This window comes from Oculina patagonica, chromosome 12 (genome assembly GCF_052425735.1).
Source record: "Oculina patagonica isolate OP01 chromosome 12, crgOcupat, whole genome shotgun sequence".
NCBI classification, from domain to species: Eukaryota; Metazoa; Cnidaria; class Anthozoa; order Scleractinia; family Oculinidae; genus Oculina; species Oculina patagonica.
The window spans coordinates 22,547,677-22,575,302 of NC_135769.1; the positions used below are offsets into that span (position 1 = coordinate 22,547,677).

Below are 27,626 nucleotides of genomic sequence, written 5' to 3' on the forward strand. Positions count from 1 at the left end.
TACACCCTTTCAGTGCTTGTTTTTGTCAGCTGTCGGTGCTTTGGAACAAGATTGTTGCTACATTTTTAGCTATTTTGGGGCAATGTCGCCCGTCGCCAAAAACCCTTGGAAGGCCTCATTAGCTTGCAGACAGAACAGTCCCTGCTGCACAAATGTGTATGCATTGCAGCCCTTTTATTTCTTGGTACAGCAAAAAAAATGCAATTCAATCAAACAAACATACAGAATAAAATACTTTTTTTATTAAAAGCTGCTACCTGCAGCTTGTTTTAAATAACTTCCATAGGCAGGTTATTAAAGTGCCCAGCACTACAACCACTCACTATAAATTTAAAATTCATAACTTACTGGTATGTTAAAATACCCCACAACTGAGCAGTTCTCCTCAAATAATCCTAAATTAAAGCCTGGTTTAAACTTGCGATACAAAAGCATGCATGCAAACACTTCATGACAATGTTATGACTGATACCAGCATGAACTACAACATGGTTGCCACAGACATCATTTTTTTTTCGAAATCCCAGACTCTTCCCTAATAAAATTTCTCTTACCAAATAAATACAAAATTCCAGATATAGTAGCAGCCTCCAGCCAACACTTCCAAAATATAAACATTGCTGAGATCACATTGACCTGAAATGTTTCTTCCAGCCTTCAATAGATAGAATTAAAGCAAGGTGTTAAAATTTCAATTTCCCCTGACTTTTCTTTGAAATGTCAATTTTCCCTGACTCAAAATAAAATTCCCTGACCTTTAAGAATTTTATTTTCCCCTGACCTGTGGCAACCCTCTACAAACATGTCATACTGTTAGGTAAAACATATCAACAAAATAAAGGAAAGATTCACTTTTCGGTTTTTGTAAATATATCCATTGTGTTATGTTGTTGCATCGCATATGTGAAAGGCTTAAAGGAGAAGTTCACTCCAGAATGGCCATTTATTTTCTCTATGCCAATAAAACATTTATAGAAAGATATGTTACTCACCAAAATTTCAGCCTCCAACGTGCGCTATAACACTACGAAATCTTTTCCAAAACTCGACAACTGAACGCCGCCATCTTGGAGCTGGTAATGTATGCGTGACGTCAAAGAGCTCAGTCTGAAATTTGGCGGAAAAATTTAAATACTTGAAACTCACCTTCGTAGTGGGTTTTGTTTGTCAAAATGCCTGTTTGTGCAGCTCCATTTGCTCAAACAGAGCTCCAAGAAATACAAATAACAAGGAGTCTCGACTATTAAAATATTCCCGCCAAACTTCAGGCTCAGCTCTTTGACGTCACGCATACATTACCAGCTCCAAGATGGCAGCGTTCAGTTGTCGAGTTTTGGGAAATATTTTGTAGGGTTATAGCAAACATTGGAGGCTGAAATTTTGGAGAATGGCATATCTTTGTGTACACTATTTATTGGTGTAAAGAAAATAAAATAATGGCCATTCTAGAGTGAACTTCTCCTTTAACTCTTCTGCAACACCAAGAGAAGTTTTTAAATATTAAGTAGTTTCAGTGCATTGGAATTAAAGTGCTTCATTGGCAAAAACATGCACAGCATATTTCTGGGCACATCAACAACAAACTGGAACATTACAATTTTTCAAACATCTCTAAATAGGACTCGGCTACAGCCTACTATACAATCCAAATTATTTTTAAAATTTAATTTAACAGCTTCCCGCAACTGCTCAAAGTGACCCAAATCCAAAATAACTTACACTTCGCACTATTATACAAGTAGTTGAATAACGCTGCTGTACAAAAATATATACTCATCTTTAAAAAATGTCACGAAAAAGCCACCTTCAAAAAACTGGCCAAAGTACATGTACTGTGACTTAATAACACTTCTAAGATGTCTACTGATCTGGCCTATAAATTATGATAGCCTTCAAGCCCAAAAGAACCAGTCAGCTTCTGAAATGAGTTTTTGCTATAAACAGTAATTTGTGATAAATTGCAAAACCCTCTTCCAATCAAACAAACTTTCACGCCTGCTCGCGCAGCCAAAAGAGGTGCTAATTTTTCTGGATATTACGTAAAACAAGAATATATATATAATTTACCCTGAAAGAAGTGATGATTAGGGGGAATAACCACACTGCATTCTTCTTTTTTGAAGTAAAATTTTGGGCAATAACATATTTTGATGCGTTTTACTTTGCAGTTGAATCAGCAGGCTCTATGTTTTACTCCGTTTTGGGGGAAAGAGGTTCCTTACCGCAAAATTGAAATCTCCCAAGTCCTATTTTTAGGTTGGCATCCTTAAAAACCAGCTTATGCAATATGAATACTTGGTCATCAACATTGTGTTGAACATGTTAAATATGTTCTATGCTGTATAATGTCTAGTATGAAACATTTTAAATTCTCTATGGCATCCACCTGCTACTTTGGGTGCCAAAAAAGTTCTAAACCCCAGTTGGGCTCAATTAATTATAACCAGCCACTGTTTGGGAGAGCCTGTGCTCCTCCCCAAACAAAGTCTGGACTAAGGCAAAATTTAGCCTAGATTTCAGTTGGCTGTGATTAATGTAAGAACTCAAGGTTAAAAATATGCCGCTTTCCATGTTTACCAGATGCTTTAATAATACTCCATAAAGCATGCATAGGCAAGGCTACATGCTTTACCCAGCTAAAAAGAATCATTCAAACAGAGTGGATCTACTTCCTTGAACATTAATTTTTACAAACTGACATAAACATAGCATTCTATAAAATAATTATAGCCAATCCGAGTGAAGTGTAGAGTCTGAATTGTACTGAAATCAGAGTATCATCACTAATGGAGTGAATAAGCTCAGACATGTACATTTGAAGTTGATACTGATTGAAACACTTACTAAGAATAATAAATTATAAATGACCATTTAAATTAAACAGTATCTTGATGAAGAAACTGAACAGTACGTTAGAACTGTAAGTTGCTTGGTGGTCGAAGTCCTGTTTGCTGTGTTACTTCTGAGGATGAGTCATCATCATTTCCAGTATTCCTTGCATCTTGCACAAGTTTCTCCATCAGAAATCTTTTGTCTCTACCCTCCTAAAATATTCAACAGAACAAATTTTTGTTATTAACTCAATTTCCTATCCTACTTGTTATTCTGGGGGGGAGATCCAATATAAAAGGGACAGGGATGCTTGCTGGAAAATTTGAACTAAACCCCTGAATTAGCAGACCCATCTGGGCATGGCTTGTTTTTTTTTTTTCAACGTTCTATCCTGGACACCCTGATTGAGACCAAATTCTGTAAAATTCATAAATTAGGAACAAGACTAAGCAGACAAGAGCAAGACAAAGAGCGTCCATGTCAAGAGTGATAACCTTGCCCAATGACACAACACATGGACATCTTGTGGTCAGGTTAGCATTCTCAAGCTTCACAAACCACAACTGCCAAAGGACACATGCCATGTCATGACGTCAACCAACAATCAGTGATGAAGCTTACGCCTGTGACCTAAAAAATAGCACTAAAAATAGATATAATGAAAAAACCTACCAGCACCAACTGATCCTTCAACATTTCAATCATATGTAAGTGAGAGTTGGTCATGGATCTGAAGTAGTACAACATCAGGCTGCAAAATGGAAGCAAACAAGCTGCATGAGTCATGGTTGATTTTGGCTAATGGTTTACAGTTAAACCACTCCATTTAATATGCCACCCTGAGGCAGAATTTACTGCCAAACATTATAGAGAGGAGGTTATTGTAGCAAGATTTTAATACAAGTGAAGCATACTGGTTGGTGCACAGTCAAGGATGAAAAATCCTGGCTGCTGTAGAGTAGAGGAGCTGTTAGTGGAGATTTCAGTGTATTAATTTATAAAAACAAATTCTTTTTTTCAGTTTCAGAAATAGGTAAACTCCACTTTGTGATGTAGAACTAAAGGTTTGCAATAAGGTGGCTTTTGAATCAACAATCATTAAAACTGTTACAGAAACTTTAGGCAATGTCATAAATCATATAAATAACTTAATGTGACAATGCATATGACATGTAATGCTGAAGTTCTACAACAACAAAGAAAAGCAGGTGCTTTCTTCAATCAGGTGTTCACATTATTACAGTAGTTGCAACAGTTCACACTTAACAAAATCAAAGGGCACTTCGAGCCAGCTCATTCTTCTGCCTTTTTTCGGGGGAGGGGGAGGGGGGTAGGGTTTGGGAGTGGTGGTGGGTAATGAAAATGTACTGGTACCAGGGGCGGATACAGGGGGGGTGGATAGGGTGGATATCCACCCCCCATTTTTCAGTAAAAAAAAATTCGAAATGTCACTTTATTTGAAATAGAAAATAAATAAAGAAAGAAAAATTAGCTCTCGGTCATGTCTGGTTGTTGTTACGCCACGTTTCGCCGTCTGCCGCCACTTAGGGTTAGGGTTAGGGTTAGGGTTAGGCCCTAATGGTCTGCCATCCACCCCCCTTTTGAAATCCTGGATCCGCCCCTGGGTACAGTCCACTTAAGTCAAGTACAGTCCCCTGTAAAGTCAAAATCAGATACGCATGTGAAAAGAAATAAAATCACAATTTCACATCTTCTGAAAATGGTGCAACGTGAATCTAGTTGCCGAGCTGTTTAGACCTTAGGGACCCTAAACGTATTTTCACATATTTTAACACGCGCTGACACAAGCGATCAAGTCCATTGAGGCAGCCGGAAGTAATTTTACATGGCCCCATTCCCCGCTACGTAAAAGTCCACAGTCAAGCAGTTATTTAAAAAAAGAAATAGTATTTTGTTTCCGGATCGCGGAACGACAAGCATAAAAAAAATATAGATCATAAGAAGAGAAGATCCTAGGTCGAGAATCAGTATTACGCGGGTAGGAATTGCAAAACAGTCAAGTTTTTTGCATGCATGCAGATTCCTTTACCCTTCCGTGCCAGCAAACACAAGACATTAGAAGACATCCAGTCTTGTTTGCTCTTCTAAGCGCTATTATTGATGGAAAATGTACAAAGTCAACAACAACATAGACAGAAAAGCTAGAATATTTACATAACAATTAAACACGGAAAGGGCTTTGCACAATATTTTTGTTAATCGATCTTAGGAGGATCGCAGTCGTTTGGTATTTCTATTGTGTAATTAAACTATAAAGCTTTTCGTCTTCTTGACAAATATAATTTCGATATTTGAAGAACATGTTTTTACTGCTAAAACGTGTGGACATTGTGGTTACGAGCTTTCTTCTGGTTGGATAGTGTGTAAATAGTTCACATCTTCCACGAAGCTCAGATACACATGTGAAAAGAAATGAAATGAATATTTGTTACCATTTTAGATTACTGAATTGCGTTTTGAATTACCTTTCTGTCAGCACGCATCTACCGGGCAGTGACAATCATTGTTCATAGATTGAGCAGCGAATGAAATTTGAGAGAAAGATGCGCACGAAAACGTCGTGAAAAACGAAAGACGTGAGTCACGGGAAATGAGACGACGTGACAGGAGACAAAAACGTGCTGCTCGGATGTCGTGTTTTTATCAGTGAGCTTTATAAACGTTTATTAGAACACTTCATATGGCAAGCGTAACTCCATAGTAAAAGTTAAAAATAAGTTCCATGAAGAAATCTTGGTGTGATATCTCTAGATTTTTAACGACCTAATTAAATGTAGATGTAGATGTAGAATCTCAACAACGGGAGAGGGGTAGCGTAAAAATTTACTTCCAGCTGCCTGGCGGGACTTCATTGCGTGTAACAGCCCACGTTAAAATGAACCTTGATTACGTGTGTCAGCACATGATAAAATAAACCCCCAGGTTGTCAACATTTCGACTTTGTGATACACGTTTCCTTTTTTAAAAGTTCCGAAATTGTGAATTGATGTAAATTTATTTATTACACTATAAAATGATTTCATTTCTTTTCACATTTGTATCTGACCTTCATTGAGGTTATTTTAACGTTACTTAGGGGGGAGGGGTAGCATGTAACATTACTTCCGTTGTACAACTTCCGTCCACACATTTTTTGTCCACACATTTTTTGCCCACGCGCTGGTCGACTTCCGCTTCCGTCCACATCTGATCCACTATAATACTCATTCTTTGAGAATGAGCTAATATACATTTGATACATTTTCGGCGACGTGCGCAGATCGTGCATTTCTAAAAAGAGAGTTGACGTAACTTTATTTTTGGTTCATTGTGCACGTACAGAAATGCGTGCAGGGACGCGTGCGGGTGAACTTCAGCTGCGTCACGTCATGAGCCAAAACCAACTCTACTTCAAACGTACCAAAAAAATTCCATTGAATGTTTTTTTAGATCGCTCTTTATACTTTCTGTTGGACATAGACAGATTGGGGTCAGGGCCGAGGACATGTTGAGGGGTCTCAGAAAAGAAACAAAATGAAAATATACATTTGATAATTTTTTGTAATAACGACACGTGCGGGTCGTAGTCGACGTAGCTTTATTTTTGGTTCATTGTAGACCAGTAGTTCCGAAATTGTCATTTGATGTTAATTTATTTATTACACTATACAATGATTTCATTTCTTTTCACATTTGCATCTGAGCTTCACTGAAGTTATTTTTGGCGTTACTAAGGGGACAAGGGGCATATAAAATTAATTCCGTTCTACAACTTCCGTCCACACAATTTTTGTACACGCACACTTCCGTCAACATCTGTATCACTTCCGTCCACACAATTTTTGTACACGCAGACTTCCGTCAACATCTGTATCACTCTATTACTCATTCTGGAGAATGAGCTAAAAAAGCACCAAAAGTAACCAAGTAATTAATTTAATACTCTTTATATAACTATATATGCCAATGACACTAAGAATTACCAGCAGCTGAGACTTTCCTTACTAGCCCACTTGTACATGTACATGCCTAGTTTACTTACCAGATCACCATCAGAACAGGGAAAATAAATGCCGCTGTACTGATGTAATTAATGATTTCTTGGATCCAAGATGGCCATGAATCAATTTCAGCACTGAGAACACTAAAGATCCTGGCATCTGCATCACAATTCATATTGCTGATGAAAGAATACAAACCAAGGCAACAGTTATTTAACACTTAAAGAGCAAGCAATAGAATATTAACTGAATAACTTTAATTATTTAACAGGCACTCATTCATTAAGCCTGGGCAGGATGTCTGTAGACATGAAAACTTGAATAAGCAGGCCTTCAAACAGGAGTATAAAGTTGTAACAAGAGCTCTTAGAGCTTACAACTGCGCTGGTCTCGTGAGCACTTTAGGGGAGCCATCTGGGGGGAACAAAAAATGCACCCCCTCCCCTTATCCCCTTTACCTGCGTCGAACAATGTTGCGACTGACAAACAAGATGGTAGGAAAACACCTTGCGTTACATTTCATGGTTGACTAGTTCCATCCGAAATTAAACATTTTTCTTATCTGCTAATGATGGTTAAATTTAATTCCCACGATCCTGATCCGTGAAACAAAAAAATCTTTTAAATCAGCATCCAGTGTTGTCTTGAATTACCGTTTAAAGATTGAATAACCAGCTCCAAAAATGGAATATTGGAGCAAATAATTAAATCAAATTTGAGAAGAACACTAGACCTGTGTTTTGCTGAATGGGAATTCCCCGGGGAATTAATTTACTAATGACGTAACCCTTGCAAGTCAGGGCATGTTTGTCTCAGTGGTTTTTCATCAGATTTCAGAAATCCCATAGATGACACAGCTCCAAAAATAAATAACGCTAAAAAGTCGAATATTTCACACTTAACATCCTAAGTTAAGACCAGAGGATTTGTTTAGTTTCCGTTTGTAGCAGATTTAAACCTTCCAGAGCATTGCGTGATTCTTGCCGATCAGTGCCTTGTGAAAGTAAAAAAATGTTAACGCCAGCACATTCCAGGACACAAACGTAATGTAAATAAATGTAAATTCTTGCCCGCCAAAGCGTATTTATTTAAAGCGTGAAATTTTAGTATTTTCTTCGATTCAAACGCTTCAAAATACTTCACACTTAATTTTGTAAGTAAAGATTAATGGATTCGCAAAGATTTGAAAGGTAGCTGATAATAGCTTTGAAAAATTACGTGACTCAAAGTCTAGCCGATCGAAAGTGAAACTTGTCATGTCAGAACATTCTTTTACACCAACGTAATGGTATTTATTCACAGATTCTGGCCCGCTGAAATATATTTTTCTTTCGACGCATGAAAATTTAGAATTTCCTTTAAATAAAACGCTTCAAAATCAAATATTTCACACTAAACATTCTTTGTAAAGGAAAAAAAATAAGAAAATGTCTCCATTTGTTACTGATTTGTAGCTTCTAAACATCGCGTGACATGAGCTTGACCGAGTGGAGGCTTGGTACAGGTCACCGACAAAACGAAAAATAATAATAAACCCCGTGCAGAGCAAGAACTGCGCAGCGCAGTTAACTAGCTAGTCGAGTGCACTCTAGAAACAGATAGATGATCGTGACTACTGAGTGGAAATTAACACATCAAATACACTACCATCGCTTACATCTACAAGCGTGAACACGTGCCGCCAAAACATATGAACATTAAACTTAGTGGGTATTAAACGTGGCATGATTGGTCATCAAATGTTTGAAGTTTGGCAGTAAGTTACGGCAACTCTCGCACCAAAAGTTCATCAACACATTCCGGTTTTGAAATGGCAAAAAGATTGGATACAGAGACTTCCTCCAAGAAATTGCTCCTGTTCTGTGTGAGTATGCATCTGCAGGTTCACTTGAATCACTTACTAGTGTAAAGTTTCGCCCATACTCAGTGTTTATTTTGAGCAATGTTTTGAGTGTGAAATTTCATGTTCAGTCTGCTAAACTTCAAATATTTGACAACCAATCATGCCCAATTAATACACAATAAGATCATATTTTAGCAGCAAGTGTTCATGCTTTGATGCAAGCGACAGCAGTGTGTCCAAGGCAAAGTGGTCCAAACCTACACCCAAGCTTGTCCAGGATTCTGTAGTATGAGTCAGCCCTGGGTGTGATATACATGTAGTTTATAAGGCCAATTGCAAAAATAAAAATTGCCCAAGAGCACAACATGATAACCCTGGGTGGGGTTTGAACCTGAACTTGTTCATCCATCCATCCAAGCACAAACCCCTATGTACACCACCATGTCCACCATTGGTCCAATATACCCAAAAAATTAATTAATAGGCATCTATTGCTTTATATTGATCAACAGTTTTACTGGCATTACGAAAACATCATAACCTGACCACATACCTAAAAGGTCCTTGACAAGATGGCCTCACCCTGAAATGTTCAATAAAAAGATTGTTATTAAAGTGGGGGGTCGTTATTCATTAACAATAATTTTTTTATTAACCACCAACACTGGCCTTTTATTTATGGACAATATATAAATATAGTGATCATCAACCAGCCAGAAGCAAACCCAGATAATGTAAGGATGAGCATGAACAACTTAGAACAATATTAATATAAAATAATAATACTATGGAAATTAACACCAGAAATTTACAGTCTTTTTGTTATCCAACTGACAAAAGTTGCAAAATTGTAATTTCGGAGAAGACCAAGAAAATAGTTAAGGTTGCTGTATGGGCCCTTGGCTCAAGCTAATGCACTCCAGTTCATGACTGCAGTTAAGATTAACTACATGTAGTACTACATGCACAGGTATGTCACTAAGGGCCGGCAGCCGTCTAATTTCACCGGCTGAAAGAGAACTTAAATCCGGCTGAAATTTCACATGAAAACAAAGACTTAGGTAAACTTTTAGAGCTGCCAAGGCCAGAAAAGTCAGCTGGGCTTGTTGATGAGCTGGCTTAGATTTTTCTTAGCTTCATCCCTGCATGCAAGTCACAATAATTAATGTATGGCTCACCTTGTGATACCCCACCCAACTGCGACAAGACACATCAGAAAGGAGATCAGAAGCAAGACAGTGAAGAGGTAATTTGAACGAGTTCCTTGATACACTTTGTCTGAAGGCTTGTTATTGTACATCAGAGCAACCTTTAGAGATAATACAGAAAATTAATTATGACCCCCCTTTATGCAGTAATAAGGTTCGAATCATTGCCCATCCAAAACAGCAGTGCATTGCTGGTAGAGGTGTTAAGGCCATGTTAGTTATAAAACAAACTGATAATTCCAAGCTTAAAATGTGCATGTACTAAATTTGGGCACTCTGGAAGCCTTATGTGATATTAATGGTCACAAACTAATTAAGAGATAGGTGTGGTAAGATGTGGCATCATTTTAAACTACAGACAATAATCCATTCATTTTATCATTTTACAACCTTGACTACAGGCAATCATTGTACTATTGCAGCCTTATATCCCTACAGACAGATAAGCCTTACTGCTAATTAAGTACATGCAATTACTGATCATGAATTTATTGAAGACAAACACACCTTTTCAATGTAGAACACAAGGAAAAGCTTCACAACACCCATTGCTGGCATAAGGGGGCTAAAAAATGTTCCAATCCTGCAATAAAACGACAATTTTCCAGTCAATGAATCTGGTGCATAAAGCAATGTCACTACCAGCAAACACGTAAGCTGGTACGAGCTCCCAACAGGCCTAGCCTACAGTATTCTTCTATAACATGATGTTGTGGCTTCTCACACTGTAAAACAGAGTTAAAAATGTTCAAATCCAATGGATAGTGGATCAGTGCCAGTACTAAACATGCCTATGCACTAAGCATGAAGCATGAAGCAACTAGGAACATTGCTATTGCTTCTTTATCTTCTTGGGTTGCCCTTACAGATTACCAAAACTCATTTACACTCCTGGTGGAGAGCCACTGTAAGAGTAAGAGATTTGCCCCCAGGGGGGGGGGGGGGGGGGGGGGGGTACTCAGGATTTAAAGTGACGGGGATGATCGAAGGTTATTTTCGATTCAATTAACTCACCAAATCAAACATTCACCATACACAAGCTGGAGAACCTGTTTTGGGATGTCAAATTCAGGCAAACCAAATCTCTTGAAAAAGGTTGTGTGCTTGTACAACAATCTGCAATTGTAACACAAAAATGTGAGAAATACAATCCCATGTACGTCTGCAATGCGTGCACACAGAGTGAAAACCACTGAGCCAGTGCTTCAGTTACAGGTAACTAGTGCTTTGAAGCTCATAGGTATTGGTCCTCCTCACAAGAACTGTATGTTCACATGTTTTTGGCATCTGGTAGTTGTACTATGTACCATCAAAATATTTCATTGATTTCTTTAAATTTTACTATTTTTATATCCACCCTTTATATCCAATGCAGGGCTCGAGACTAACGGTAGCCAACTAGCCAAAGGCTACTAAAATTTAGGTTTTGGCTACCAGGTTTAGCATTTCTACTAGCCATTTGGCTAGTGAAAAACTTGGAAAAGTCAACTGTTCTTGATAGAAATCAATATACCGGTACCTGACTAGTGAAAAACTACTTTTGGCTAGTACAATCTGACATGTCACTAGCCAGTAAATCAGTGAGTTAAATAGTTAGTCTCAAGCCCTGCAATGAGTTTAATTTTCTGCACTCTAATTTGCCAGCATAATGTTGAGCCACTATAAATACTAATAATTATTAGATTGATTAGATTAAACCCTTGTTTCAATGGAATTACTTACTTCCAGATTGTAGTGCCAAAAAGCGACACCATGATGTGCAGGAAAAAGTCAATCCATATTAACATGTACATTTGTGAAGCAATCTGGTTTTCCCAATTCTGAAATCAGAAAAGTTAAAATGGAATTGTTTAATACAACATAACAGCATGAAATGATGTTACATGATAAGTGTATACATGTGCAGGAAGAATGAGATCTCGAAGTCCTGGAGACCATGGTTATTAAATCCATGACCTTCTCCCACCCACTGCTAAGATCCCCGGGGAGGGGGGATTTTTTTGGGTAGGAAAATTTGGCAAGTATTTTTTGATTAAATTAAGGATTTTTTTGGGATATTAAAAACAAACTGAAGATTTATGGTAGTTCTTTTACTGTGTAGCCTACGAATTAAGTACAAACAAAGGTGTTTTGCTCTTGATTTTTGGGGGTTCATTTTTGGTTTAGGGATTTTTGGGGGTTTTGCTGGAAGTCCTAGGGTTTTTTGGGGGTTTTGATTTTTGCCCCCATTCGATCATCCTCGTCACTTGAAATCCCGAGTACCCCCCCCCCCCGGGCTTAGATGCTCCAATAACCATGGTTAATTTTCTACACACAATAATAGATGTATTTATGTCACCTTGACAAAGGGAGGCGCAGTGGCCCAATGGTTATAATTAGTACACTGCAACCCTACAAGCTTTTTTTTTTCATTAGTGGTAATTTGGCCACCGACTGCTCAAGTTTGGTTGCCAGTGAAGAATTTTAGTTGCTAAAGCAAGCTCATGCTTTCAATCCTTCTTCCCAATTTAAGTTGCCAGGCTGGTGACTTCAGTTCCAATTTAGTCGCCAGCTCCAACATTTTAGTGGCCATGGCGACTAAAATGGTCCCAACTTGGAGGATTACACTGGCCTCTGGATGAAACAGTCCAGGTTGGAGCCCCGTAGGTGTCACTGTGTTGTGTTCTTGGGCATGACACTTTATTACATCTCTCCGCCCAGGTGTTAAAATGGGTGCCAGCAAATTGTTGAGGCAACCTTGCAAAATGTTGGGGAGTAACCAAGCATCCCATCCAGGGGGAGTAGCAATACTTCCAGTAGCTTCATGGTACAGAAACTGAGGCTAAGTGCTGAGAGCTGTGAGCCAGACAGGCTTAAAAAGCTTTACTTTGACAAAGAAAGTGTAGGAGTTCCCTTAGCTTACCTGTTGACAACATGTCTCTGGACTGTCATCACATCTGTTTTCTACTTCGACATAGAGTGTTATCATCAGCACAGCTATTGATGCCAGCCTTAACAAGACAGTCCTGCAAAAATAAGGTACAGTACCGATAAGAAAATGGCTGTCACTAAATCAATCAATTTAACATATTTGTTCGTTGTTTTCTTTCTTTTTCCTATTTCCTCTAATAATTATTCCATCGAAGGAATGTGTACAAGGTTGTATTTACATTTAACTTCCAAGAAAGACAAACTAAGAGCGCTTTCTGTTTGTCAGAACTGGCCGGCCGGTCCAGTGGTTTTGAGTGTGAAATGGGCCTTTTCCACAAGATTTCCCCTTAAATCCACCATTAAACAATGTATGATATTTTTGCATTGAAAGATTCGACAGGACAAACCTGACAACGAAATAATGACAAAATAATGAAATGCACCCTAAGAACAGTAAAATAACTCACTGTTCCTAATGGATGTGTCTATAATATGGACACCTCCCTATTACAGACAGTTCTCTTGGTCCAAAATGGACCAAAATTCATATAAACTCTATCTACCTCCATATATGGGGAGACCTAATGTATTTAAGTTAGGTGGCCCTGCCTCTTACCTAAACAAGTTAATGTTCACTTCAAATCGTGGGCTCCAGTCTTCAAAGTTAGATAACACATTGAAAAGCAATGGCAAAATAAAGTTCAAGAAGGTGATGGTCAACGATGGTGAAAAACTTAACACTGTCCTCAGAAAGCTGTTAATGTCTGCCGCTTGCTTCTGATATTTCTGAATAAAGAAAAATGTTCAGGGAAAACATGATTAATTATTAAAAGACACAAATTTCAAAAACCTAAATAAGGAGCACTTAGAAATGACAGTCAGGAGTTTTATTTCATTCTATTAAGCTGAGTGGGATTTTAAAAAAAGGTAGGAGGCTTTAATCGAAGTGGCGGTGTCACAGATAAATGTTTAGAATGAAATGCGTTTTGAGCACCTGTACTTGGGGAATAAAAATTTTGATGGCAAAAAAGTTTTTGTCTGTCTCTTGCACCTGGAAGGGTAATTTTAAGTAAATTTGTTTTCCAACTCAAATGTCCAAATCAGTCAAAATGTAGATTGGGCTTTTTGGCATCTTAAGACGTAGTAACTTAACTGTTACACTAATATACAAGTGGACAGGTGATATGTTCATGTAAAACATGCCATGGAAAAAATACTTACAGGGTTTGTAGAAACTTCAACAGTTATAATGATGGCATAAACAGCTCCTCCCAGAAGTGCTGTTACCAGTAAAGTGACAGCTGCTCTTAAAGTATAAAGCCGACACTTTTGGCCTGTTGTTCGATTCTGCACTCTAACCAGTCGTTCCTCTTCAGCCAATTCTGCCTAAAAAACACAAAGACATACAACATGTCAATTTAAATAATTACCTAGCAAGTACTGGAAATAAGATGGAAAAATATTTTCAAGGACAAATAGTTACTGCAATTCCAAGCATTTAAAATTTTTACTGTTTTGATAAATTATAATATGGTATTTATTTTCGCATGCTTAAATTTTGTGCAATTTTTTTTTGCGCATATTGAATTTCGCCATTATTTTGAAATCGTGAAAATCACGAAAATAAGTACTCGCAAAAATAAGTAAGAATAAGATATTTTGCAACAGGAAAAACAGCAAGAGTGGGAACCACTAAGAAAAGGACGAGAACCAAATGTAAAGCGTGTGGGAGGCAGGAAGTTCAGGGGAAACAGGCTGGAGAAAAGAGGGGGTGAAATTTTCACAGGTGGCAGTAACCAGAAAAAATCGGGAAAACTTTTGCATTCGATACACAATATTTAGCCATTGGAAAAGCACCAAGAGTGGGAACCACTAGTTAAGAAAAGGGCCAGAACCAAAAGTAAAAGGTGTGGGAGACAGGGAGTTCAAAACTTCTGTCCCCAGTGACCAACAGAGTTCCGCTTGCTACTTGATTATATGTCACCAGTTACTCTGGTGATAGCAATCAGCTTGTAACAAACAAGTTTGGCATTGTCATAGCTGCCTACTCTTCCAGTTGCTGATGCCTACTTCTAAACATTTTGAAACCCCTGCCCTACCACCTCCCCCACCACCACCACCACCAAACAAAGACGTCTTTCACCAAATATCTGAGCTTCACAAATTCATCTAGACTTTTTCATAATTGGCAAGCACATACCTTAACAGTTTGGACAATATTCTGACTTTTAATATTGGCGGTGTTTTCATCACTTATACAGAAATCCCACGACGCAAAAACTTTGTTGCAAAAGGACGAGGTTGTTCCACCACTATCGATATAGCTCTGTTGGAAACTTTTCGCTAAACTGAAGAAAACACAAAAGCAACCACAAAATTAGCCCTTAGTTTAATTAACAAATCGTCCACATTTTTTCTATGGTCTACCCTTTTATAGGTGGGAGGTGCTGTGGCCTAATGGTCAGCGCGCAAGACTCCGGATCAAACAGTCCTGGTTCGAGCCCTGACCGGGCTCACTTTGTTGTATTCTTGAACAAGACACTTAATTCTCATTGTGCCTCTCTACACCCAGGTGTATAAATGGGTACCAGCGCATTTACTGCTGGGGGTAATCCAACAATGGACTAGCATCCCATCCTGGGGGACTAGAAATACTCCTAGCTGCTTAATGCTACAGAAACTGGGATAAGCTCCGGCAAGTATCTGTATGGGCCACTTGACTCAAGGCCTTACCTTTACATTACACTCTTATAGGCCATAGAAATGTCATCAGTTATTGTATAATTAATTATGGCTGAACATTGTACATTAAATCACTCAAGACAGTGCCTCAAAAGTTTCAACATATAAACCTCTTTCTAGTGTCTGCATGTTATGTAAACATTGCAAGAAACACAGTTTTTAGCCAAGGGATCCTGGCACATTCAACAAATAATTTTTTTAACTAAGAAACATGTACAAAACTGCAAAAATGTTGCTTACTTTCGGACCATGAGAAGAAGACTGCAAAAGAAATAGGTGCCTCCAACAAGAAGGTAAGCTAATGGAAGGTCGTATTTCACGTCTTCTTCTGATACTAATGCTGAGGCAGGATATCCAGCATAAAACATAAGGGTTGTATTTATCCAGCCCTGAAATACAACAACAACCAGTTAAATCAAATGGCTCAAGGGTCATCATACTGAGCTCTGTTTTTCCTGATTGGGCCATGTGGAAGGAACGGTAGCCTAATGGTAAGCTTGCTGGACTCGGGATCAAACGGTCCAGTTTCAAGCCCCGGCCGGGGTCACTCTGTTGTGTTCTTGGGCAAGACACCTTACTCTCATAGTACCTCTCTCCACCCAGGTGTATAAATGGGTACAGACGACATTATGCTGTGGGGGAATACCCTGCGATGGACTAGCATCCCATTCAGGGGGGAGTAGAAATATTTCTAGGCGCTTAATGCTACAAAAACCGAGATAAGCTCCGGAAGTGTGGGCCGCATGGCTCTAAACCAAGTGGAGGCATGAAACCATGATATAACAAAGTGCCTGAAGTAAAAAAAAGTCTGCATACGACCCTAGTGGCCCATCAGGGCACAGCTTTTCCTGGTTTCCTTAGCATCAAGTGACTAGGAGTACTGTAGTTCTACTCTCTCCTGGAAGGGATGCTAGTCAAACACAGGGTTACCCCTCCCTCCCACCCAGCATTAAATTTGAAGGTACCCTTTTATACACCTGGGCGAAGAGAGGCAATACGAGAGTAAAGTGTCTCACCCAAGAACACAATGCAAGCCCCATCCAGGGTTCAATCCCGGACCGCTCGATCCGGAGTCAGTGCACTAACCATAAGGCCACCGTGCCTCCCCTCCCTTTGATATAACAAAGTGTCTAAGGGACTAGAAAAATTAATGTGTTCATTTTACGTAGTTTCCTCACATCAGTTTTCAAAACCCCTGACTTTTCCCTGATAAAAATAAAATTTCCCTGACCAAATTTTATGGGCAATTCCATGTCATGGACGTTACAATTCAGACTAATTTTTAGAACTTTAAACTTGCATTGTCTAAGGATGAAAACAAGTTTTAAAACTTTTCATTGATGTACAAGTCTGTGCACCTTAGTGTGTTAATTTGATTATTTCTTTTTTCCAGTTGACTTATTTGTGCCAGAGAAATATTGAGAAAAACGACTCTCATGGACGTTACATAAAAATCAACCACGTAATTTAGTGCATTAGCATTACTTTAAAATTCCTGTGAACTTTCAAGCATTTTCAAAATATCTTCTCCATGTCAATGTAGTTTAGTGATTGTGTTAACTGAAAATTTTGTTTTCACCTCCATTATCTTTCACAGTTTTTCTTGGAGACTAAAAATGTAACGTCATGGACGTTACAAAAATTGTCATGGACGTTACACTGTGTCAATTCTTCTTCAAGTTTACCAAATAAATTAACTTTTTTCAATTGTTGGGCTCTATCATTTGTAGTAAAACAATATTTCTTGGCAGTTGGAAAATTGAAATTATCTTGCTAGTTAATGTAAAACCCGCGGAATGCTCATTTAAATTTTTGAGGACATTTCACGGTCCTTACATGACATATTAACCTGCATTTTCAGCAAATCTCTTTCCACAAGCTTGCTGTTTATCAACCCAAACCTGGCTTTTGGAAAAAACTGCCCACTGCTATACCGCCTAACTATTTTTTACCTTTTCCAAAGACTTTGATAAAGTTTTGCCTTTTTTTCAACATTTTTGCAAAAAGTGTAACATCCATGATATGGCGTCCATGACCAACTTTAACTGCACTTAGTTAAAAAATGTAACAGTTTACCAGAGTTTTGTTATCATCAAAATGTTCACTTTTGATAAGTAACAAAGCAGCAGAAATTTTTTAAGAATCCTTCAAATAATAACTTAAGGAGAGAAAAAAAAATGCACAAAATTTCATGGACGTTACGTAACGTCCATGACAGAACTTCACATCGCTGTTGCTATTTTTTAAAAATATTTTGGATGAAGTCTTTATCAGTTATTTGTCAACACAAATGAGGGAATATTCCTAATATAATTGTTTGAATTCATAAGCATTTTGAAAGTATGATTTTTGTAAGTTAAAAATGTGCATCACAGATATGGTAAATTATTAAGAAGGTAAACCCGTACTTTGGGGACCCCCCTAAAAACACTGTTGTCACAGACAAAGTAAAAGTTGTTTTTCTGTATACTATAACATGTCTACAATGCAGCACAGGTAATTATTCCATCTGAAATATCTTTTGAAAAATCTTGATTTTTACACCTCTCATGTGGAATTGCCCATAAATATAAATTAAATGTCTGATATAGTAGTTCCCTTCAGCCACCACTTCTAAAAAACGAAAATATTAATAATTTTTTTGGCGAGATCACATTTAGCTGAAATGTTTCTTACAGCCAATGGTATTTAATCAGAAGTGTAACAATTTCAATTTTCCCTAACTTTTTTTTCAAAATATCAATTTTCCCTGACTCGAAATAAAATCCCCCAACTTTTCCCTGACCTTCGAGAATTTTACTTTACCCTGACCATTTCCTGTTTTAATGGGGGTTCTGGTTCAATACATTTTACTGTCAGTAACTTTGGCCAGACTGAAGTATATTTTCTGTTATAACCTTTGATTGCGACAAGGCGCACAGCAGAAATTAATCAAAAGATTATAAAATCAATAAACCTCTTTCTGGCTTGCTGGTATGTTGGAGGATAATGCCCTTGTTAAGCAGATATTAAGTGCAGCTCACCTGTCCTGTGACAAAGTCTATGATTTCGTCCGCTGTGGATTTGGAGCCAACGTCATTTTGAAAATTACAGGAGTTTGTGTTGGCTTGGGAGGTAATGTTCGCATTGATCACTATTGACGGCAATGAAATTAATCCAAACTCCAAGATAAAGATCACCAGATTTAGAAAGAGTAACCACTTCAGGAAAACAAAGAATGACAACACTCCATTCCCAAAGCGACCTGCAAAAAAACAAGTTAACAGTAAAAAAAAAAATATCAGCAACATGTCTGCACATTTAAAATGAGGTTAAATGCAATTTAACTAAGTTAACCAACAATAAGTGTGCAATCAGGTGTCATAGTGGTCAGCAGTTCCTAGCTCACTACGGTTGCCAGGCTCAGAATTCTATGTTGCAAGAGGTTGTGACATAATAAAAATATGGTGGTAGGTGCTCATATCATGGCAATTTTTTTAGCAATTAAATGTTGACATCTTTATAACGTACTCGGGTTGGTAGTGACACATCACCACATTTTGTCAATATGGGATGGTCAATTTATTGATTCACCATATTAACTAGTCGGTGTTGTACAGTACCGCCCGAAACTACTTACCCATTAGCACGCGGTAAAACCTCGTCCTTGCCGCGCGGTTGTGCCGCGAATCCACCGCGGTGCCGCGGAAAGCTCAACCTCGTCTTGGACGAACGTGACCGAACGCCGCGGTAAGCAAGACGCAGTATACCGCGGTGAAGAAACAATAGTTACTGATAGGGATTGTCAAGCCATTGTTTTCAGTTTAATTCCCTCAAGTCGTGAAAAATAATTCATTCAAGTTTCACAATCCTTCGACGGAACTACTTCTCAACTACGGATACAGTACCGCTCAGACCAAAACTTTATCTTGCAAAAAGTGATAAAACGTTCACAACGCGTCATAGAAACTTCGATAAAACACCTTTTCTTCTAATAACTATGTTCATATTGATAGTGTCAGTGTAGTTTGACCGTTTTAATAACCGATTTACGCCAAATAGAACCAGAGATATTATTCCGATAATTGCCGTGACACTAAAATGTTTACAATCGACAATCAGCAGACAAGCCGCCGGTGCTCGCCAGAGCGAAACTTGATCTTGCAAAAATGTTCACGACTTCATAGAACATAATTCTACCTACAAAAATCATTTCGCCGTTTAAATCATCGAATAAGGCCGGACACAGGGGCCGGACAGAACTAGAGATATCATTATTTTCGCTACTTAACTTGCCGTGACTCTACAAAACCCAGGTACATAACAATAGACATTTCAGCAAACGAGACTCGCCGGCGAGTTCTAAACACAGACTCTGTATTATCTTGCAAAAAAGTTAATAAATTTCCAAAACGCATCATAAAAACTTTCATAGAACATCGTTTCTCCCTATAGAGATCATTTCACCGTTTAAATTATCGATTTACGCCAAATAAAACCGGAGTTATCATTTTATAACTACGCCGTGACGCCACCGACAATAATATCGACAAACAGACAATCAGTTACCAAACAAGTCTCGGAGCGTGCCGAAAGAATCCAGGCTGAGAAATCTTGTTTTAACACGTGAAAGAAAGTTCTCGTTTATTTGCTTCGAAGGTAAAGAATAAGGTTAAGAATAACCCGGGGAGAAGCGTTCCTAAGCGGTGTAGCCAGCGTTGTAGACGAACTAAGCGGTGTCGAAAGGAAAATTAACTTCTCCGATGCACAGTTCAAATTTCAAGTTGAATTTGCATAACTTTTTGACAGCCGACTACATGTCAGCATTCTGAACACACGCTCCAGATCCTGTTCAGAGTTTGTTTACTAAGAGCTGTGAAAAGTAACTGTGTTAAAGCGAGAATATCGACGGAAAGTTTCGTAGAGTCCAAACTGAAAGTACTATGGAAAGAAGCCCAAGGAAATCAAATAAGGCGAACGAATATTTTACGTCGCTTGTCGCTTCCGGAGGCACGTGCCGCCGTGTTGTATGAAAATTATAGCGAAGAAAATAAACGTGCTCACACTGAACCACAAAGAAACTATTTATTAAAATATTGCTAAAAGACGATGCAACTCATTCACGATAAGTTCCAAGATCAGTCTGCACGCGCAATGGGCAGCATGTCTTCGATCCGACACATGTTATGTACGACATGAATACGAAACATTTGTTTACTAGCGGCATGCAGCTCTAACATTATTCTAAAAGAGGTTTTGCTCATTTAAACGTTTAAAGAACTCAAAAGTCACGTTCCGACTATTTGCATTTCTGCTTTGAAGCGGTGGTTTCTTTGAATTTGAGAGATGTGCGATATATCATCGGAGCGTGAAAGCGTGAAATCTTGTCCGTTGTTCTTAATGAACTCTAAACAAAAGGTAAATAAGCCTATTCAACTCTACCGCGTCTTACCGATTACCGCGGTATTGCTTACCGCAAAAAACCCCGGTAAAACCGGCGATTTTTCGCGGCACGCCGCGTCTATGCTGAGGCGAGAACGCAGTATCAATCTGCAGTTTGACCGAGGTATAACCGCGGGAAATGGGTAAGTAGTTTCGGGCGGTACTGTAAGTGTGCCTTGATTTACAGGTAATATATACTTGCAGTAAAACAGCAAAACGCAAGTTAATAATCAATGTTAATTCAAAACTTAAATCAGAGTAATTAACCATCATGGCAGTATATCGTCCAAGATATTCCACAAGAAAACACTCATTAAATATTAAAGCACAATGGTGCTCAACGTAATGGTTTGGATATTCTTTTCCTTAGTTAGTAAACATCTACAAAACTGACTGAACATTCTTTTTTACCTTCCACCTCCTTTAAGTGTCCCTTCCATAGCTCAATATCTTGAATCCATTCAGAAATTGACGATGTGGTTAACTTCCAGTACTTTTGAAAAAGAAAACGGTAAAACAACCTTGTTACTGAGTATAATTACAGAATCAGACCAAAGTATCTATTACCCCTGGAGCTTATGCCAGTTTTTATAGCATTAAGCAGTGTCTATGGAGTATGTCTACTCTCCCTTTAATTTTGTTATGTACAGTTATCAACTGAAGAGGTTTTAACTGAAGAGGTTTCAATAAGGTTGCTAGTTTGAGTAGATCAGAATCTTTCTTTAAAGTGTATATGACATGAAAAATATTTTCTGCTAATTTGAAAGGCCTTTCAAAATACAGAAGAATGGCGTTTTTCTTTTCGAAATATCTTTTTTCGTTTCAGAGATATTGACGTTTTTGTATTATGCAAATTAGATCAGTGATGACGTCACAAGATTTGACTCTAAAAATGGTAAAATACTGAATAAACAATATCTCTAAAACTATTAAAGCAGTGTTCTTGGAACTTGGCACCACAAATGTGCATCACAAAAGAAACAAAATGTTACTCTTAGGGCTGTTGCTATGACAACAGTTTTGCCGCTGGTGCTGTCTCAATAAAAACTGAAATTCCCAGTTTTTGTCTTAGACCAAGAACCATCTAGCGCAGCCAAACCAATGGTGGGAATTAAGGCAATATGGGAACTATGTCTGTTCCAAGCAGGACCCTTTGTCTCACTTAAGAGGTCAGATATGGGGATATTTGTCTTTTTGACAGAGAGAGACTGGAGCTGAAAGAGTTGCTATGGCAACAATATTAAGGGTGTCATTTTGTTCCTTTTGTGATGCACATTTGTGGTGCCAAGTTTCAAGAACACTGCTTCAATAGTTTTAGAGATATTATTTATTCAGTATTTTACCATTTTTAGAGTCAAATCTTGTGACATCATCACTGATCTAATTTGCATAATACAAAAACGTCAATATCTCTGAAACGAAAAAAGATATTTCGAAAAGAAAAACGCCATTCTTCTGTATTTCGAAAGGCCTTTCAAATTAGCAGAAAATATTTTTCATGTCATATACACTTTAATTACTTCAATTTAGGGGGAAGAATAGCCATTTCTCTGGGTAAATTAGAGCAAAGTTAATATGATAAGTTCCACAAATTTGAGCTTCCAAATAGGGGGGGGGGGGGTGGCTTATCTATGGGTGCGGCTTATACATGGAATAAGCAAAGTGATTATCACTGAGCTTGAGGCGAATAATTGTTTTAGTATAATTTTCAGAGGTGAATATCAAAAACTGCTAAATAACAATAGAAAACACGAAAACAACAAACAGAAGTGCTGCTTGCATATGTGTAAACCAGTTTACCGTATTTTCTCAATTAAACGCCCCCGGCGTTTATTTCAAACTTGGCTCCACGGACCCGGCGTTTATTTGAATGGTGCAGTTTATTGGAGCAAAATGTTTATTAAAGAAGGGTTTTAAATCATTATTTGTGACATGAATGTAATTTGCCATCATACCTAAAGCATATTACACCTCAAATAAATGCCTGGAAGGCTTACTTACCACTCTAGCTCGGAGACCCGGCGTTTATTCGGGGCCCGGCGTTTAATCGAGAAAATACGGTAATTCATCGATTGAAATCATAATTTACACTCAATTCAAGTTTTAGCAATAAAACGGAACAAAACAAACACTACAAAAAAGATAGATATCCGGTACCTTTGTTTAGTCGTTGGTGACTTCTGAGCAATTGTGTGAATCTTCTCGAAATTACTAGCTCCAGTGAGAAGAGAATCTTGACAGTTTATCTGACTGAGTACATGGCTGTGTGCGATCTCCAAAACCACCATGTTTACAATCAATTCTAATGCCTTGAAAACCATCTCTTGAAAATATTTTCGGTCTTAAAGCCTTGGTAGTAAATTTGCAAAATTTATCAATGTTTCAAATATCCAGGATTTGGAGTGATTTCTTTAAAATGAGAGAAATTTTCATTAAGCAAATGCCGCCATGTTCACTGGCCTGGATGGCAAACGTGGCATGGCTTAGTAGCCCAACCTTCAGATGCAATATTCACTGCCTAGCACGGCGAATATTGCGACATAGTCCAAGCTTCTCGACCAATCAGAATTGAATTCACCTCTGGAAATTATAATAAATAGTTATTATTCTTAAAATATATATTTACAGCAAGACGCCCAAAAGTGTGCCCACATTTAATTAATTCACATTCTTTCGTGCAACCACCGTCCAATCAGAAGCCAAGGACAGGTTCTAGTTGACTTCTGATTGGATTAAATCTGCACTGAAGAATGTGAATAAATTAAAAGTGGTCACACTTTTGGGCGCCTTGCTGTAATACTTACCATGGCAACCCGCAACTTGAATGATTTCCATCTGGATATACGTTTCTGCTGCTGAAAATTTTTAATAGACTTCCTAAACGCAAGGATTAAATAGAGAAACAATGATTAATTAAAGTGCAAAACAAATGGTTTTCACAGTGTGTGTTGTACATGTATATCTTTTATTTTAATTTGATATTACTCTACCTGATATGACCAATAACAAGTTAACAAGCGAGTCAGGAATAAAATTTTACACAGTACCGCTCAGAAATAAGCGTCCCAAAATATATGCGAACCATGATCTGATCATTTCAATAAAAGTCTTTTTATAGGATGACAAAAAAAGGTTAAAAAACAGTTAAGTCCTAGGATGTGAAGTGCTTAGTAGCTAATCCCAGTATTTTGAATCATATTCACTTCAATAAGTGTCCCCCCCCCACAATTAAGATAATAACCACTGACAGACTGACTTGTAAAATTTGCAATCAACTCTTCTCCATAGACAAGAATTTATTTACAGTTGATAATTTACTGGTGCAGTGTTGCCAGCCACAACATATTCTTGACGAGACATAGCCAAGACACTGCCAGCAAAATTTCTCTTTGAAGCACAATCACCGGTTTTCAAAGTCACTATATAACGAAAGTCACCACCAACTTTGATGTGACAATATGAACTACATATACCGTAATGATTCGATTTAGCGCCCTCCTTCAAATAAGCGCCCCCTTCCGAATAAACGCCCCCCTTCGAATGTGTTTTTGTAAATAAGCGCCCCTATTCCAATAAGCGCCCCCATTCTTATTAGCGCCCCCGTTCTTATAAGCACCCCTATTCTAATAAGTGCCCCTATCGTGGAAAACTGCCCATACTGAAGACATTGATGTCAACTAGATAAACTCCAGACCGTTCGCCATACAGTTCATGTATATATTTACTGCTAAAATGAACAGTTATTTTAAAAGTAACTGAACTTTAAACAATTTCTAACTGTTACAGTTTCTATTATTGTTAGATACATTTGGTTGTTTCTCAAGAAATTAAATAAGCGCCCTGTCCCGAATAAGCGCCCTGTCTCGAATAAGCGCCCTCCCTCGAGGTGCCAAAAGTAAATAAGCGCCCCGGGCGCTAAATCGAATCATTACGGTATGCACACAAGTTGATGTTCATTTATGCTAAAATTACCAAAAATTCTGGCAATGCCACATGCAAACTAATTTTAATAAAACAACTTGGATAAAATTCCTGGAGGGAACACTAATTGTTATACATGTAGTGTTCCGTTGCTTCCAGGAATTTTATACTAAAGATTTTCCTGAGGACTTTTCCAAAGCGTGTTTAAATGCACGATAAGTAAACAAAACCTTATCTGTACATAAAACCACAAGTAATCAAGCAGGTGCGCTTGGATCGCGATGAAACAAAACGTTATTAAAGCTATTCTCTGAAATTTCAAGATGTAAATTTGATCATGCAGATTTTGGTGTTGCAAATACAAAAGAACAGTGTGAAAATACCTGTCCCTGCAGTTGAACAGTTTAACAAATAATATATTTTTCTGAGGAAAAAAAGTTAAGAACCTTGCAAATAAACCAATATTTAACTACAGTGTATTGTATGTGTACGCATTTCAAATATGGTGGCTTAAAAAAGATCAATTTGTCATGCTAATGAAGAAGATCTTTCTGCACTTTTCGTTAATTTTTAATAACATAACGTAAAACTACGTGTGTAAGCTCTTTCCCAATGTACGAATGTGAAACGAACTGTTGTTCTTAGCGTATCTCCGTAAATTGCGTAAAAATAATCAGTTACGCTAGGCATTTGATAAAACCACACAAAAGCATAAAAGCTTTCAAAACAAAAAGCGAGTTGACGTTCTTAGCATTTATAATCCCCCAATCTTCTGTGACGGGCGAGAGCACGAAACGCACAACGAAAATTTATTTAGTTTACAGAACCTTTTAAGTCAACAAACCACAAACCTGAGCTGAGATAAGAGTACAGATGTACTTGTGGTAGCTAGGTACCGGATGCACCACCGAAAAATTATTAATAACGCAAATCTAGTGCGTGATAAACGGAACTTACATGATCCATTACTCACAAACATGTTATTAAATTGAAGAGTATACGAATGTCAAACCACCAATTTCTTTTCGCTTTTAGTTTTTGCAGACAAAGACAATAACAAACCCCACCAAAGCCGTTTGAGTTCTAAATAAGCTTAAGTCGAAGATCTATTTCAACTTCTTCACGGATTCAATTGTACTAACACTTGAAGCAACTTTTACCTGTAACGTCTTTTCGCCGACATGGGTTGTGTAAGCTCTTTCGGGCTTGCCATGTCATCTTCATCGTCTGTGAAATCCTCGATATTTATAACTTCAACATCATGTGTTGGTCTCATAGAACCTCTTCTCACAGAGCCTCTTCTTCTGGTGCTTGTGTTATGCATAGATCTCTGAGCGCTCCGGCTTGGGAGCTGTCGAAACCCTCGGTTGATCTCCCTAGCTGTCCCAGAGCCGTCTTCCAAACCGTTTTCCAAATCTGAAAACAAAATTTGCAGTTGTCTGTGAAAACACAATCTAGCAAGGGGTGGCGAGCTGAAGAAAAACACCCGGTGATCAATCTTCAGCCACTACGAAGCTAGAGACAATCAAAACAGAAAAATCTCGCAGCTTATAAAAGCGGCCATACTCACAGTCGGCGTCCGGCGAGATGTTGTGCAGTTCCAAAGATTGAGCCATGTCGCCAATAGGTGATACTCGGCCGTTCATATCCAAAGAATAACAACACTAAAGCTCGTTTAGTGCTTTTACCATAGCTAAATCTTGAGTTACCCTGCCGAAATAGCGGCGAAATAATAAAATTGCGCGCTCATTGCTCGAACTTCCTGAAACTTGATGAGTTTATTTGCCAGCAAGTGGTGTGAGCGAGTGTGAGCTCGTACTAAATATAACACGTCATCTGATTGGTCGTACAAAAGTGAATTTTCAATGAGCAAAGGTGATTGGCTAAAGTAGTTGCTACGCAATCGATACCCTTTGATCTTCATAGTCACGGCCAAACAAACGTAAACAGTACTCTTCAAAGATTTTTTTAAAGTCAATCAAAATTTCATTTGTTTTAAGGATACTCCGTCGTGACTCACTAAAGGACTGGTAAAATTACTTAGACTAATATCGCACAATTTCTTGTTGAAACAGAAACCAAGCCCTCTTGGTTTGCGGGAAAATAAACACCATATTTGACCCCAGCCGGAGTAGCAATATCAAAATAGAACTTGCGTGTCATTTCCTCTTTTTGTCGTCAATCGGACTTTAAAACAATGCGGAATCCATTTTGCAACAACATCCAATATTTTGATAAACAAACATCAGAATAACACAACGTGAGAAGACATCGCATCCGATTTTCGACGCTGTTTAATATTAATTTATCGAAAGCCTTGGTCTTAAATTCCCTTTAACATGCAACAATAATCAACTGATCGACTAAATAAGACCTTATTTTTCATGTTTTGTAGGATTTTTTACTTCGATTTCAGCGGCTATAATAATATCGATCATGAAACTAACTAGGGAAATCAGATCATGCAGACAAAGCGCTTCCTTGAATTTTTACGAAAAAACGTGCCCAAAACGCAGTTTTGGGCAACATTCCAACATTTACAATATGCCATTTTGAAGCCCATTAGTTTAACTTCAACAAACTCCCCTAAGTTGTATCAGCTTGCCAAGTTTGGTGATGTTTTGAATATTTTTGTATATTAAATTTGGCCCAAGCCATGCCTTGACTTCCAACCCCGCCTTTTTTGGCTAGAAAATATAAATAAGTGGACTATATATTTCTGCGATGTACATGTATCACACTCTTAAA

At 38.0% G+C, this 27,626-nt stretch overlaps 1 protein-coding gene across 1 annotated transcript; it reads right to left on the reverse strand.

Annotated features, from left to right (window-relative positions):
* Nucleotides 1–220: 220 nt before the first annotated feature.
* LOC144631544 (transmembrane channel-like protein 7) lies at nt 221–26,669 on the reverse strand. Its single transcript, XM_078489990.1, has 18 exons — nt 26,449–26,669; nt 26,039–26,294; nt 23,762–23,834; nt 21,369–21,450; nt 18,560–18,780; nt 15,777–15,925; nt 14,995–15,142; nt 14,016–14,180; nt 13,411–13,580; nt 12,787–12,889; nt 11,607–11,704; nt 10,899–11,000; nt 10,392–10,467; nt 9,855–9,985; nt 9,230–9,259; nt 6,875–7,012; nt 3,505–3,583; nt 221–3,044 (listed from the first exon to the last, which is right to left on the reverse strand). The coding sequence occupies exons 1-18, from the start codon at nt 26,522–26,524 to the stop codon at nt 2,913–2,915; spliced, it is 2,229 nt and encodes a 742-aa protein (XP_078346116.1). The 5' UTR covers nt 26,525–26,669; the 3' UTR covers nt 221–2,912.
* Nucleotides 26,670–27,626: the final 957 nt, after the last annotated feature.

Coding starts and splice junctions, on each gene's coding strand:
- LOC144631544 (XM_078489990.1), bottom strand. CDS start 26,524: ATGAACGGCCGAGTATCACCTATTGGCGACATGGCTCAATCTTTGGAA. Junction 15,926..18,559: donor TAGACTTTGTCACAGGACAG/GTGAGCTGCACT, acceptor GTTGTATTTCAG/GGCTGGATAAATACAACCCT. Junction 15,143..15,776: donor CTTCTTCTCATGGTCCGAAA/GTAAGCAACATT, acceptor TGTTTTCTTCAG/TTTAGCGAAAAGTTTCCAAC.